Genomic DNA, 14,541 nt, shown 5'->3' on the forward strand with positions numbered 1-14,541 from the left:
ATACATCAAATTCTTACTGGTTCACAAATTACATGAAGTGTAACAGCAAAAATGTGCCTACCATGGTCATGATTCTACTGTGAGGTTTTCAGACATCTGTTGTGGATGTCTTGTCCTGAGTCTGGAGGTCAGATGGTCTAAGTGAAGAGCACAGTGTTCGTCAAGGTTGTCAGTGCCCCTGTTTAAAGCCCAGGGTGATGAATTGTGATTAGTGGTGGTACGGAGCATTATGAATACAAATATTTCAATGTATGCACCAAAATGAACACATGTGGAATCAAAGGTGTCTCATTCAAATAAACAACCTTTGATTTAATAAAACAAACAACTTTTCCTTTCTATTAATTTCGATTCAGCTTCAAGCATGTAAACGGTCACAAGGCTGAAAACAAGTGGTCCTTGGCATCCCTGTCGTCACGCACACCTGTGTGTCCTTTATCCTAAATGACGATGATGATGATGATGATGATGATGATGATGATGATGATGATAAATGACGTGATTGCGTCCTACTGAACTTTGAGTAAAACAAGAAAAATAGCGCCAACAAGTGGTTATGTTAATCACCAATAAGCTTGTCAATACGACTAACGACAAAAATCCCCTCTGCTCTTTTACATGTAAAGTTCCTTAATCCACTGGTCTCATTACTGATTACACGTCAGACAAGCAGGTGTTTACTGACTTCATTACTTCATATTCATTTTCTTGCCAGATACCAGAGACATTGGTGGGAATACAGAAGAACCAAGAAGAATTATTTAAAAATGGTAAATCCATTGTTCAGTTAACTTTGGTCAATTATTTCACTGCTAATAAATAATGAAAAAAAGCTTTATAAATTATGTTTTAAGCAGTTGTACATGTTTACATACATATAAAACATAAATTGAATTTTCCACTCATTAATGGTGGTTATTATACAACATTATCGAGACATCAAAGTGTGTATGTTACCATATGTACGTCTTGTCTGTGTGGTTGTTTAATCTGTTTAGCCCGTATTAGGTCTTGGTCTTTCTTTGCAGCTATTCAGCCGGAGGAGATTGCAAAACTTGTTTAGCAACACTCTACAGAAGTATCTGGCTCAGTAGGTGATCTTTGCTCCCGCTGTCTTCTGTGATCAGTGCAGTGTATAGACCACACTCAGATTCCACACGTCTGGAATTTAAAGTTTCCACACCGAGAGCGTCAAAGACAGAAACGTTATGAACATCCACAAAGAAGTAGTGAAATCCTTTCATGAAGCTAACAGATAACAAAAAAAAATATAAAAAATAGAAAGATATGAAAATACAAGGCCGAAAATATCCGAACTGGCATTTTCCATTTACCCACATGTCATTTGATTAAATCTGAGAGGAGAAATCAAAAGTGCTGATCTCCAGCAGTCACCTGCCCATGCAGATGCTTCTGGAACAACATGCTTCTGGAACAACATGCTCTTATCTGGGTTTTATTTAAAAATCTTGTCTGAAAGCACAGAGCTCTGAATGTAGTGAACAGTGATGTGACAGAGCATAACAGAAAAGTTCTTCAGACAGGTCATGATGAGAGATTCAGACTGTGCCCTGATTTGTATTCATAGCTTACATCTAGGTCCATTTGATGTCTTGTTCCAACTCTGTTTTTATCATTGTCTGTCCCCAAGGGTTCATGAACTTCAAATCCCAACATGCACGTTGTAAAAAAAAATTTTTCATTACCTCTGTAGTCAGCAGCTGTCATGCCCTGAATTCTGAGTAGCAGATAGATACTATAAAATTTGCTTTGCTGGCTTCATTATTAGACATTTAGGTGGATAAAATTAGTCAAAGAGAGAAGGAGTGTAAAAGAGAGAAATAACCAATAACCCACCATGATACTCAATCATGCTGTGTGTGTTTGTGCAGTGCCCACATCCTCCTGATAAAAAGACTAATGCAGTCCTCACCTCGAAGTATCATTAAATACACAACCACAGTTATGTAAGAGCAATACCGCAAAATGGTGTTTGCCATTATTTGCTTTAACCTCACTGTTCTTCTCTGTTCACCATTCCTGCTCTTTGTGAAAGACTAATACAAACAGCAGAGGCCATAAAATGGCACTTTGTTGCCACTCTCAGAGCATTATCAATGGACACTACTGATTTCCATTGCAAATTCGCTATCTCCGCCTCACTGTACCCATGTCACTAGTACAGCAGTCCATGCTCGCAGGGGCTTGTGCTACCTCACCCTCAGCCTCTATTCACATGTTAATGTGCCTGTAGCTGAACTTGAAGGTTGTGTGTGTGCATGTGTGTGTGTGGGTGTGTCAATCTGCATGTGGAAAGCAGGCATGATACAGAATAAGAAGACTCCAATCAGGATTCAAACATACAGAAAAGCATACATCCAGCTGATGAAGGGTCCTCGTTGCTATGTGAGTCACAGGCTCACTCAATTTCCATGACAGCATGAGCGGATGATAATCACCGTCTATCGGCATATCTGCTGCTCACAGGAACTCCGGGGCATTGTCCCCTAAGATTCATAGGAGGACACTGTGTCAGTGGTCTAAAAGGATCATTCGGTGATGTGCGAGGCTGCTGTTTATCAAATTATTCATTAGATTTATGAGACCACTGCGTGGCAACGTTTACACCCAAATGTTTACAAAATACAACTGAGTGAGTCACCAGTATACATATTGTTATGACATGAAAAAAAATGATACAGTGGAACCAAATCATATTCTTATGGAGAACAAATGGTTCCTAATTAAATACAATAAAACATTTAAATAGTCATCAAACAACATCCTTGTTATTGCAGTTACACTCCAGATTTTCACATTTATAAACATATAAAACATTTCTACATACATCATTACAATCAGGTATATTGTAATGTGAATGGAACATATGCACAGAGGAACATTTACAGTATCACTACCTCGATATTTTATGTTCAGTGCAGCCACAGCACCTTTGCCTGAAATAAGAATGCCTGCTGCATGAGATAATAAAAGGCAACGGGCATTTACAATATATTTACGGGATGGGTTCAAATATTTTCTATCTTAATAGAATACTCACATATCCCTATTTGCACTGTAAGGACTGGATTGGTTTCTGTAATTGTTCCTCTTGTCCACACTGATTTCCTCAAAAAAAAAACCTTTATAATGAAAATTCAGCTTAATCAAGCGTCTTCATTAAAGTGTTTCAATGACAACTTTTGAAATCAGTATACGATCTTGGATTACACCGGAAATGATGAATGTAGCCATCCTATGTTTGTCTGTTTGTTTGTTTTTTTATGTAATAAAACACGTCACCATTAGCTTCAGCATGCTGCAGTGCTGTTTTGCTGTCAAGCTATAGATGTTTTTTGGACTACCCCTTCCCCTGACTTTGTGTTGGCATGGGGCTGACTACTGAATTTTCATTTTTCAGAGAACTCCATTTATCCTAAATTCACCCAAAGATGATATGAGGCCTCAGTCAACTGGGTTATCTGAATCAAGTGGATAAGTCTGAACAGAACAGAGTGGAATGACAGTTTTACTTAAATATGGGCATGTCAGTATTGTTTTCAGCTAAAAACCCTTTTGCACACCTATAGATCGCTGGGTGCTCATGTAAAGCCCATGAAGTTGACAAAATCAGAATAAAAGAATAAACCTAGTTTAAGATAAAATTAAATCTGGACCTATTGAGAGCAAAATAATAAAACAAACATAAACTGACATGGCTCAAATATTAGTACAGTAGTCTATCACTCTATTGGTCAAATCTTTAAGAGTGGTCCTCAGGTATTTGTCCGGGGATCTTTACCCCCTGGTCTGTAGTGTTTTTGGGACGGGAGTTTGCACAGTTGGACGGGGTTTCAGCTGTGCTGCCGCTGGTTCTCTGGATAAACTGGAGGAAGTTCTCCTGAAGAGAGCCCTCATGGCTGGATGCCCCAAACTCCGCCGGCTGGGTCAAGCAGCAGCGCCGAAACTTGATCAGCTCCTCTCTGATCTGCCTGTTCAGCAGGCCGTAGAAGAACGGGTTAACTGCAAAGGAGGAATAGGCCAGCCAGGTGACTGCCTCCTCTAAGTCCCCGGGGCTATGCATGGAACCAGTCAGAGACATGTGTAGGTGGAATATGAAGTAGGGCAACCAACAAACCAAGAACTGGCCCACAATGAAAACCAAAGTAAGGGCAGCCTTTCCCCCGCTGAAGGCCCTCTCTGGAGATAGTCTTTGGGGCAGAGTGCGGGTGGTGGCGATCATGGTGGTCTGGCTGTTAATGGAGTCCGAGCGATTCTTAGCGGGGCTTGCATTTGTCCAAGTTGGCACGGCAGGGACTTGCTGCAGGGCTGCAGAACGAGCAACCTTGTACACGGCACAGTAAACAGCGAAGATAACCACAGCAGGAACCAGGAAACAGACCACACTGAAGAGCACCGCAAACACATTTCTTAGACGACTGTGGCTCGCGTGGAGAGAGCAGTGAGCTGCAGCTATAGAGCTCTGATGTCCATAGGCTGGCCACCCAAGCAACGTAACTAGAGCTAAGAGGACAGATTTGACCCAAATAAGGAGCATGACACCAATAGCAAGGTTGATGGTCATCTTGACCTCGTAACGCATGGGGTGTACGATATAGAAGTAACGCTCCACACTGATGGCTGTGATGGTGAGAATAGTCAGACAGATGAGGAAAACATTGAGGAAGATGTAAACCTGACACTCCAGAACAGTGAACACCACGGTGCCAAAGAACGGCGAGCTGGATATGATTCCCAAAGGCATGAGGAGGATGGCACACAGCAGGTCCACTCCACAAAGGTGACACACGAAAGCGAACCTCTTCAGGTGAGGTGCGCGAGCAATGGCCACCATCACACCAGTGTTGGCCAGCAAAGCAATGAGGTTAAGGGTCACCATGCAGAACAACCCAAAGAGGTCTTTGATCTGTGACTGGGAGCTCGTGACGACACCCACATTGGCAGGAACCGTAGGATTGGGCTCCCATTGGGCAGTGGTGAGATTTGCCACTGAGTGATTTGGCACTGAGGCGATCATGGGACCAGTCTTGTCGGCCATTATTCATTCATAACTTCCTCCATTGGGATCTCAGATGTTTTCATGTGTGGATGTCCTGTGTTGACAGGACAGGAACGGTTATTACAGAAACATAAACAACACAAAATATGAGGCAGTTAAGATCCTGCACCGTCCATCCTGCTACATATACTGTATGTAATCACCTCCACCTGTACAACATGTAGAGAAATTCAGACATAGAAGGATATGGATGCAGGATTAGGTTAGATTATTTTAAATCACGTTGATTCATTGAAAAATAGATCTTATCATCAATTGAAAACTACAACAGTGTTTCACTCGTTACAGTAAAATAAAGAAATGACTTAACTTCATTATGTAAAATCAGCATTAGGTGCCCTGCAGGCCATTCTACACTGTTGTTACAGATATATAGAGATAGAGTGAGAACAAAGTATTGACACAGTTCAGTAGCCCGAGCCATTCCCTGCCTACAATCGTATTTAAAGTGCTTTGGTTTTAGGTCCAATATATTAGTTTGGTTAACCTCACATATGTGAATCCTCTTTAAAGAAACAAAATGTCTTTGACTCTTGAATGTTATAAAATAAATCAGAATTTATGACAAAGAAGTAACAAACTGATGTGATATACTAAATGGTGTCATACACAACCAAAGACTGCTTTAATAGGAGACCAAAAACTAATGTGCATGTGAGTTTACGTTGGAAATATACACAAAGACAACATTATAATGCCATGATATTGGACAAATTTTAAGACAGTCCTGTGTGCCAAGCATTGTCAATCAACAGGTAAGCAAAGCTTTCACCCACTCCACCTCTTAAAGCGCTGAACATGATGTTCATGCAGTCTCAAGACAAAGATTATTTCCACGTTATTCTGAGCACACTTTTTCACTAACTGTTCCAGGGAATTAGGTTTAATCCATTTCAGTTTTTAAAAGACAAAGAAAAAAATATAAATACCTGAAATTCATCATATCTGCAGGATGCAATGGTGTGCTGATTGTGAAAAAATACTATAAGAAAAACATATTAAGGCAATATCAACACCCTCAAGTGTCATTGTTAGATCATTGATTTATTGTAAATTTCTGTCCAGATTTTAATCTGAATACCTATATTTTAATAGATATGAAAACACATACAGCACCTACCCATGATCCACTGTCTGTGTGGCCGATTCACTTCAGACTTAACAGGCTGACTGGGTGTCTGCTTTACAAAGCTCCTGTTGAAATCTCACGTATGTTTCGATATGCTCAAACCAGAGGCAGCCCAGCGTTATTTATTCTTTTTCCTGAAAAGTACGAGTCGCACCTCCAGCTGAAAATCCACACAATGAGGTCCAGTTAAGGTTCAGAGGTTTGGTTCTTCTTTACAGAGGATCCTGGGGGTCCACACTGATCACATATGTGTATCTCCACTTACTTAAGAGCTGATCACTGATTCCATGATGATTTGAGATGTGACATGATGCTTCCTGTCTCTCCTCCACTAACACGCTCATTCCTGTCCTGTGCTGTGTATGGCAGTGACTGTCACACATTGTATTGTGAGTGGTTTTTTTTTCTCTTTCAAATAGACACACACTCCACTGTCCCACTTCAAGAGCCCAGTCTTCCCTGGGTCCTAATTCCTACCATATTAAAGGGAATTAGAGGCAAACTGTGATGTTACTGAAGAATCTAACTGCTCTGCTGACAAGGAGTCGGGAATAAATGGAACACAAAATAAAAATGCACTACAACAAAATGCATACTATTTTGCTGTATATTAAGTATATTGTATATATATACTGTATCTTTTTCTGACCCAATCACCTGAATATAATAATGAACCTCAAAAGCCCATCTTCATGACTGTATCAAGTGCCTCTGCTGACATTTCTTTTCCAGTTATATTTGATATAAAAGACAATAGTGCATGTTTCATCCACCTCCAAACAGTCTATTTCTTAGTTAACAGAAGCAGTGTGTTGAATTTTTCTGGCCTGTAATTGTAGCAGCTTTGTTGATCAAATTAGTGTTGTAAACTACAAAAAAGTATGACCAGCATTAAATGTATGCAGGTTACCCATAATCTGATGAGCAGCATTAAAACAGTACTCAGACTGAAACACTTTTACCTGTTTTAGAACCAAAAGGCTGTGCAAAATTAACTTAATAGGCTTGTTTATGTTGGTTAGATTTCCAAGTTTGAAATTAGAATTAAAAAACATAATTATGTAATGTATTTCCATAGACCTGCTTCAGGAGACAGAAACCAGAGTTGGAATAAGGTTAGCCTCTACATTATAACTATTATTATTATTATTTGTCTTTTGTAGATTCCCATGCACTTTAATTTCTTCTTCTTTCTGGTAGGCCAGAGAGCAGATTGTTTTATCTGAACTCCAAGTCAAGAAATTAGGTATATCCAAACAATGATCATTTGATGTTGTTTCTTCCTTATACAATGTATTATTAAAAGTGTCTTTGAGAATCATGAAAAGCACGACATGAAGTAATGAAATAATAAAGTCTTAATATTATTACTGAAAATATGCATTTCCAATTTGCTACGCATGACATAAATCTGAAGATGAACTTGATCACACACACACCATCATCACTGTCTTTTTTCTAGCTGTATCGCTGCCATAAAATGAATTAATTAATTAATTAATTTAATTAATTAATTAATTAATTATCAAATATAGTTGAGCAGCATACTGAAAATATCAAGAACATGAAGAACAACTTCAGCAAGTAGGAGAGCCACTTTAGTTTATTCACCAATTTACATTTGATTCAAGTAATATCTAGTGCAAAAATGCTGAGGCAATTACATTACAAAGGGAGTCGCTTATTACTGACACCACATGGTGTCATGACATTTGTACTGATGCTAGAAGACCTACCGGGCTGTTCATAACTTACACGTTACATTACTTTGCATTGCAGAAGCACTTTTAGTGTCTTTCTTAACAGCTAAATGAGGATATTAGATGTATGCCAATGCTTGAACATTAGCCACAAATTGCACTTTACCTTTGCCTGTAAACATATCTCTGCATAGAGTATCATTTTTATTTCTGTTTTACTATATAGCAACATTCAAAATGCCTATTCAACTGCAAAAGGATGCAGAAAATTCCTCCTTCATTTCAAATATATTTTCTTTCTTAGGGACAGGTGAATAATAGCATTATCATTTGGATTAAATGAAGCAAAATGTAAAAGGTAAAGTACTCAGTGCCAAATTAAAAAAAGGTGCAGCAAAGGAATTCAAACAAATATCCAGTGGCCTTTTGAACATTAAAAAATCAAGATCAAGTAAGAAGTGAAAAAGAAGAGTTTTTCATTGTACAGAGTAAATTATTGTTTTGTTATAACAGAAGTGCAATCTATCACACTCAGGCCATTTTTTCAGTGGGCAAAATATAAGGCACAGAGAAGTGTGAGTCATTTAGGCATCATGGAAGGTATATCTGCACAATGACTGTTATAAAGACAATATCCATATCATCTTAAGAAAAAGCACAGCAAAGCCTTTAAGGAAGCCCCGTATACAGTATAGAGGAAATTTTCTCTTTCTAAAGAGGCTAAGCAGTATTAATTCATTTTCAGCTCCAGCAGGTAGCGAATGCGACACTGGCTTTCTTTGTAGATGAGATATTCACTGTTGCTAAAGTGGCTATCTGAGAACTGGGGCTGCTTGATGGGTTTACCCTGAGGCACAGCAACTTGCTTGCCATCCAGGGTGATGAAGATGTCTTTGGATGGATCTGAAAACACAGGAGTTAACACATTTACCAAGAAAAGGATGCTACATGATATCATATTTCATCAACTGGTCACAAAAGGAGGCAGAAGACCTCTCATGGAAAAAAAATTATCTCAAACATTGCCTACATATTTTTTGTGGATGTATTTGTGAGTTGCTGTTGTACAAGTATAGAAATACAAGTAAAGGTGCAACCTGTAAGATATGGCCACCTGTAGAAGACTGCAACGAACAAGTGGGAGGCAGCATATCACCAGAGTAACCACCAACTGCTGCTCAATCGTAGCTGTAGCTACTAGCTGCCATTAATTGTAAAAAGTGGCCTCTTCAGTTGACTGGAGTATGTCTGGACCACCAGCAAGGGCAGATTATCAAATACTTAATCAATTGTGGAAGGCTTTGATCACTCAGAGGGGTTTTTTAAAATAAGTATACAAGTGTAAAAACATACAAATGCAAAATGGTTGCAAAATATATCTACGTAAAATCTATGTGGGGTGATGGTCAAAAGACAGGCAAAGACTGTTTTAGTGAGTTTTGTTTTGTTTATGATCAATTTGTACGGTGTTTTTTTTCACAAACTTAATGGAGTGGAACAGTGATATGTTTTCAGCTGAGTAAAGAAAATACATGTGCAAGGATCTATTTTCTTGATTTGTGGGTTTATTTTGTTAAAGGTACAATATGTAAGAAATCTAAAGTAACGGGCCATAAAATCATCCTAATATGTCACAGAGACTCAGGAATAATGTTCATATAGCATACTGAACTCACCAACAACAACAGTGCAGCAAAAACATTCGTAATTAGAAAAAATCTTTTGCAGGCCGCAAATCATGTTGATGTTTTGAAATCATGTTTTGGCATGTGGCGCCACCCACCGCCGTCTACAAATCATTGCAGTCAGTAGAGTCTCAGCTGCTGAGCAACCACAGGTTGTCAGTTACGACTGAGCTACAATGGCGGAGGCAACGAAATCTAAAAGACCTCCTTATGAATCACAAAAATGCCAAGATAAAATTCAAGGCAAAGCGAGGGTCTATATTGGATATGCATTTGAACGGTGGAGACAGTTGAAAGTTGAGAGGAATTTGAAAACGGATGCAGAATTGGCTACTCTTCTCCTCGACAGGTAAGTTAAGCTTGGCTAACTAAGTTAGCATCATAGCTTGACAGGGATTGACATTTCGAATACTTTGAACTGTCAAGTAACATTATTCATTTCGATAATAGAAACAAACATTAGCAGCAATAGTCTGGAGGGGAGGGGGTGGAGGAGGAGGCGGATACAAGTCGCCGCAGTATTTTGAATTTGAGTGTAGTAACCGTTTTTGGCCACATTCTTACATATGGCACCTTTAATTTATTTAACTGTCGCCTCTTTAGGGCTGAAGTGGATATAGCACACCATGGTCAGTAGACTGCATCTCTGCAACACAATACATAGATGTCTTTGACTAAACATCAATATTGTTACTTAGACTTGTTACTACTCTACATCATTTTTTCTTTTTCAGTTAAAAGTCTTGCAACATCTTACACATTACACCTTTAAACTGCTTTTGTCTTTCAGCACAAACTACACATGGCTCTCTCAATAAACTGACACAGGCTGTTTATAACTGAATGAATAAAGCCGAGAAAGAACAGTACCTGGTTCCACGCTTCCTCTTGCCACCACACAATCAAATCCTGCAGGAGCCTTCTTCAAGGAACTGTCGTCTTTGGTGATGGTCTTCTCTTTGCCGAGCGCGACCTCGCTCAGAAACATCACTCCAGTATTTTTAGAGGTGCTCACTAAAAACGTGGAAGAGAGTGGGACAATGTGACAAACGGCATATTATTGTTATGACTGTTGTGTCGTTATTATCTTATTCAATCTTTGTCTTTTCATTCAGCCTCACCATAACCTGCAGACTTGCTGTTTTCAGATGCGAAATAGATACCGCGACCAACGCGGCCTCCTGAATGGGGCATTATCCTCAGACCGCTCTTCAGGATGGCTGCCACCACTGCAATGTTTGTACCATGCCACAGCAGACGGCGGTTCTCCAGATTGTCATTCTCACTAAACCGTGTTCCCTGCAATGTGCAACGTATGTGTTAGGTAACAGGAGCGCAGTCTTCCATATCACATAAAATAAGACTGACTGTAGTAGTTTTACCTCTGTCTCTCGATCAACCTCGAAAACATTGAGGATTTTGGGTTTACAATACGAGCCCTCTGACGTCATTTTCAGATATTTTTCAATGATCTTCAAAAGCAAAAGAAATGTGTTAATATTGGCGGACACCATGAACGGAAGGTGACCTGTCATTATAGTAATTACTGGTTTGTAGTTATGAACCTTGTGATAACTTATGATACAGCACCTTATATATGTCTGAACCTGTGTCCACAAGAGTGAGGCTGCAGTGAAGAGAATTGTAGTCCTGGTCTGCAGGGTGAGGAACTGTTTCTATCATCTCTTCCTGAGCTTTTTCCGTCTCGGACTTCAGAGTCTGTGCAAGCTCAATGTCAGCCAACACCTTCCCAGGGCATTTCGAAAAGAAGGTTACTTAAAGACTAAAAAAAACATAATCGAAAGGAAACTCATCCAAACATGTAATCTTAAAAAACAATCTTACCATGAGCATCTCTTTCTTCTTCTCCACGATCTCTTTGTTGTCGATGGTTGGAGGTCTTTGGCGGCCGAAGTTGTGCGGGACAGTGGTGAAGAACTTAGAGGAGAGTTCTTCCAGACGTGCACGTCCGCCTCTTTGGTTCATTGCTGCCTCGATCTCCTCCAGCACTTCAAAGCCCTTTGCAATCTGTGTCTTACTGAGTTTGCCCAGGGGCATCTTCTTGATGTCTATACAAAACACACAAACACAGAAAACCACAAATCCAACCAAACTGGATTCAGAAAAGGGGTCTCACATTCTGTATTTTATGTTAAGGTGCTGTTACTTCACTTACTTCCAAAATTACATGCAACAACAATGATCTTTTATCATAGCCCTTGATTTGTACTATGGACCTCCCTGTGGTTGAGTCTGGAATAAAGCTTTCAATCAGATATTGATCAACTATGTTCAAAAGGCTGAGGTAATTAGATGTTCTGTGTAAATGTAGACTTCACCCTTCGGTCAGTCATTAAAATGTCACACTCTGCTCTCTCTGCCACCAAGTTTTCTACATTTTGAAGCAAAAAAGCTCAAGTATTTTCAGACTTGCAGGCCATTGACAGCAACAGGAGGAAACAGCCGAACAGGCTTGTTACCGACCAGGTATTTATTTATGCACACTGAGCTTAAGCCAACTGGATGAACCTGTTTGCATAAAAAGGGATGATGACTTGAGACACACCCACCTAGGTTCATACATTCCATGGCCTCTTTAAACATGTCGTTGCTCAAAATGAGCTCGATGAGGTTCTTCGTGGCGGCGTCCAGGGTGCAGGGAAGGACTTTATTAGTGACTTTGACGACCTTTCCGTCGACACTGTCCACCTGCAAGTACAGCCGGTGAGATTTCGCTAAGGCTTAAACTGTATTGCAAAGGTAGAAGATGAAGTGTGTCATTGACATAGTTATCTGGTTCTATTAGATCATGCGCTCCTTGTCCAAGTAAGACTCACATTTACCTTGACCTCGGCGTCCTCCTCCCCATCCACCTCGATCAGTGTGTACTTCCCAGCGTGAGACACGAAGTTGGACCGATCGCTCCAGTTGTTCTTTGTCTTGTCCTTGAACTTTTTCTCAAAGTCCTTGATGGCACTTTCAAGCTTATCCATCTTGCTAAGTTTGTTTTGGCCAGATTCCCCCTGAATTCAGATCAGAGATGAGGCAGTCAGCGTTAACACACGCTTCCTTTAAACTCATTTCTGATCTACTTTAGACATTCGTTTCAACAAGCCTTCGAATGTGGATGGATGCACAAATAAAATATGGAATAAAATAAATGGGAATCAAATAAGTGTTGTAATCCCAGTGTACAAGTTACTAATATTAAAAAGCACAAAACATAAAGAAGTACAGTTTAATGGGAATCTGTCACAAGCAAATCTTACCACTCTGCCCCATCTGTTCCACGAGTAGTAACCGTCGTCTGCCTGGACAACTTGAATTATATAAAACTTGTTGTTGTTATGTCCAATGTTTGTCTGATTGAGCATGCAGGCATAGTCCTCATACACCTGGCAAAGACAACACAGAACATGATTTTTCTCTTTGAATATGACTGCATACACCTGCTGCATGTGACTGAGGACAGTGTCACACATCGCCTTGTCTTACCTCTCTAGAACCTAACAACTTGCATTGCTCATCCACCTTCTTCTTCCCCTTCACCTGTGACCCTGCAGCCAGGAGAGCCTCTTTAGTAGAGGTGAAGGCGTCTTTGGGCTTTGCCGGCTGCTCTTCTTTCGCCTTCTTGCCGCCTGCTTTGGCAGCAGAAGCAGCTCGTCTCTTCGGTGGCATGGTCCTGGCTGAAGACCCTGCACAGAAACTTGCAGTGGTTATCGTGTGGGCATGATGCCTGGACAAGCTCAGACATGCCCCCACCGCTCAGCTCACCCACAGCTGCTGTGCAACGACACCAATCAATCCCAATCAATCACGTGTAGTTACTACAGTTTGGTAACTACCGCTCGTTATTACAGGTCAGCTACTGTGTACTACCGCAACTGAGGGGATTCAACAGTAGTTCTGATGTGTTTATAAAATCAAGGCCGACGGAGATCCTGCGCACTTCCCGGTTTCAATCCGAAGACGACCCGAATTCCCCTCAGCTGGGACTCACCTTTAACTTTAACAGTGTCAGTGGGGGACAGGAGCGCAGGCGAGCAGGCGGTCGGGCAGGTGGGGTCCCCTTGCTGCTGGCGGTGTCTGAGGTCGGCTGTCTCACAGTGATTGTCGGGAAGTTTACGTTCAGTTTACAGTCAGAGGAAGAGGCGGAGCTCGGCTGTGTGACTCTGGCTTCTTGCTGCTGCTCGGGTGGAGTCCATGAACTGCAGAGCTAGCTGACGGATATACCGCCACCTAGCTAGATGACGCCGGTATGTGTGCTGGTTCAGTTGTGTTTTAACAAGCGATAAATATCCCCTTGTCGTGTTTTAATGTCCACGTCTGTCTTCTGTTAATATCTATAGATGTGACAGCCTAAGTGAAGTACCCCAAATAAGAAGACAACGAGTCTTGGAATAATACAACTGTCCAGACAAAATTCACACAAATAACGTTGACTAAAGTTAGCCTGCTTAACAGAGGGTAGAAACAAAACACCCCTGTATTCATACTAATTTAAAAGTAAGAACACTACAGTGTTATAATTCTATATTGAAATCTGAAGCCCTGCAAATCCTGTTACTGTAGCAGCATTACCAGAAAATACGGTCCTATATTATCTTTATGACTAGTTCATGTTACTTTATGCTTTTATTCAACCACATTTCAGAGGGAAAATCTATATTTTATTTCCATAATTACCTTGATTTTACACACAAAACATATGATCAGCTTATTAAATAGGATGCATAATTGTCATAGATTAAAGCCCCCTGATACCTGCACAGGTATGTTGCTGATTAGACCTGTTTTTAGTTGAACCTCTGTATTGAACATAAAAAATAGTATTAAGTACCTCAAAAGGTAAGGTAAGTGCAGTGTACAAGTCTCATTATGTGACGCTGTTGTCTTGGATCATGAGCACTCTACCACTATACTTTTTATACTACATGTTGGAGGAAA

At 40.3% G+C, this 14,541-nt stretch overlaps 2 protein-coding genes across 3 annotated transcripts; both read right to left on the minus strand.

Moving 5' to 3' along the window:
• Nucleotides 1-1,361: 1,361 nt before the first annotated feature.
• On the minus strand, nucleotides 1,362-7,276 carry gpr61l (G protein-coupled receptor 61-like). Its single transcript, XM_037101553.1, has 3 exons — nucleotides 6,201-7,276; nucleotides 6,010-6,062; nucleotides 1,362-5,114 (listed from the first exon to the last, which is right to left on the minus strand). The coding sequence occupies exon 3, from the start codon at nucleotides 5,057-5,059 to the stop codon at nucleotides 3,764-3,766; it is 1,296 nt and encodes a 431-aa protein (XP_036957448.1). The 5' UTR covers nucleotides 5,060-5,114; nucleotides 6,010-6,062; nucleotides 6,201-7,276; the 3' UTR covers nucleotides 1,362-3,763.
• Nucleotides 7,277-7,794: 518 nt separating this feature from the next.
• parp3 (poly (ADP-ribose) polymerase family, member 3) lies at nucleotides 7,795-13,746 on the minus strand. 2 transcript variants are annotated; one of them, XM_037102330.1, is made up of 11 exons: nucleotides 13,595-13,746; nucleotides 13,090-13,289; nucleotides 12,864-12,989; nucleotides 12,432-12,617; nucleotides 12,165-12,303; nucleotides 11,440-11,663; nucleotides 11,185-11,340; nucleotides 10,977-11,066; nucleotides 10,716-10,893; nucleotides 10,465-10,608; nucleotides 7,795-8,812 (listed from the first exon to the last, which is right to left on the minus strand). In XM_037102330.1, the coding sequence occupies exons 2-11, from the start codon at nucleotides 13,270-13,272 to the stop codon at nucleotides 8,640-8,642; spliced, it is 1,599 nt and encodes a 532-aa protein (XP_036958225.1). In that variant the 5' UTR covers nucleotides 13,273-13,289; nucleotides 13,595-13,746; the 3' UTR covers nucleotides 7,795-8,639. The 2 variants fall into 2 exon arrangements, with proteins under 2 accessions (XP_036958225.1, XP_036958226.1); XM_037102331.1 differs by having other exon boundaries at nucleotides 12,438-12,617; nucleotides 13,595-13,745.
• Between the last annotated feature and the right edge of the window lie 795 nt (nucleotides 13,747-14,541).

Source organism: Acanthopagrus latus, chromosome 6 (assembly GCF_904848185.1).
Source record: "Acanthopagrus latus isolate v.2019 chromosome 6, fAcaLat1.1, whole genome shotgun sequence".
In the NCBI taxonomy this organism is placed as follows: Eukaryota; Metazoa; Chordata; class Actinopteri; order Spariformes; family Sparidae; genus Acanthopagrus; species Acanthopagrus latus.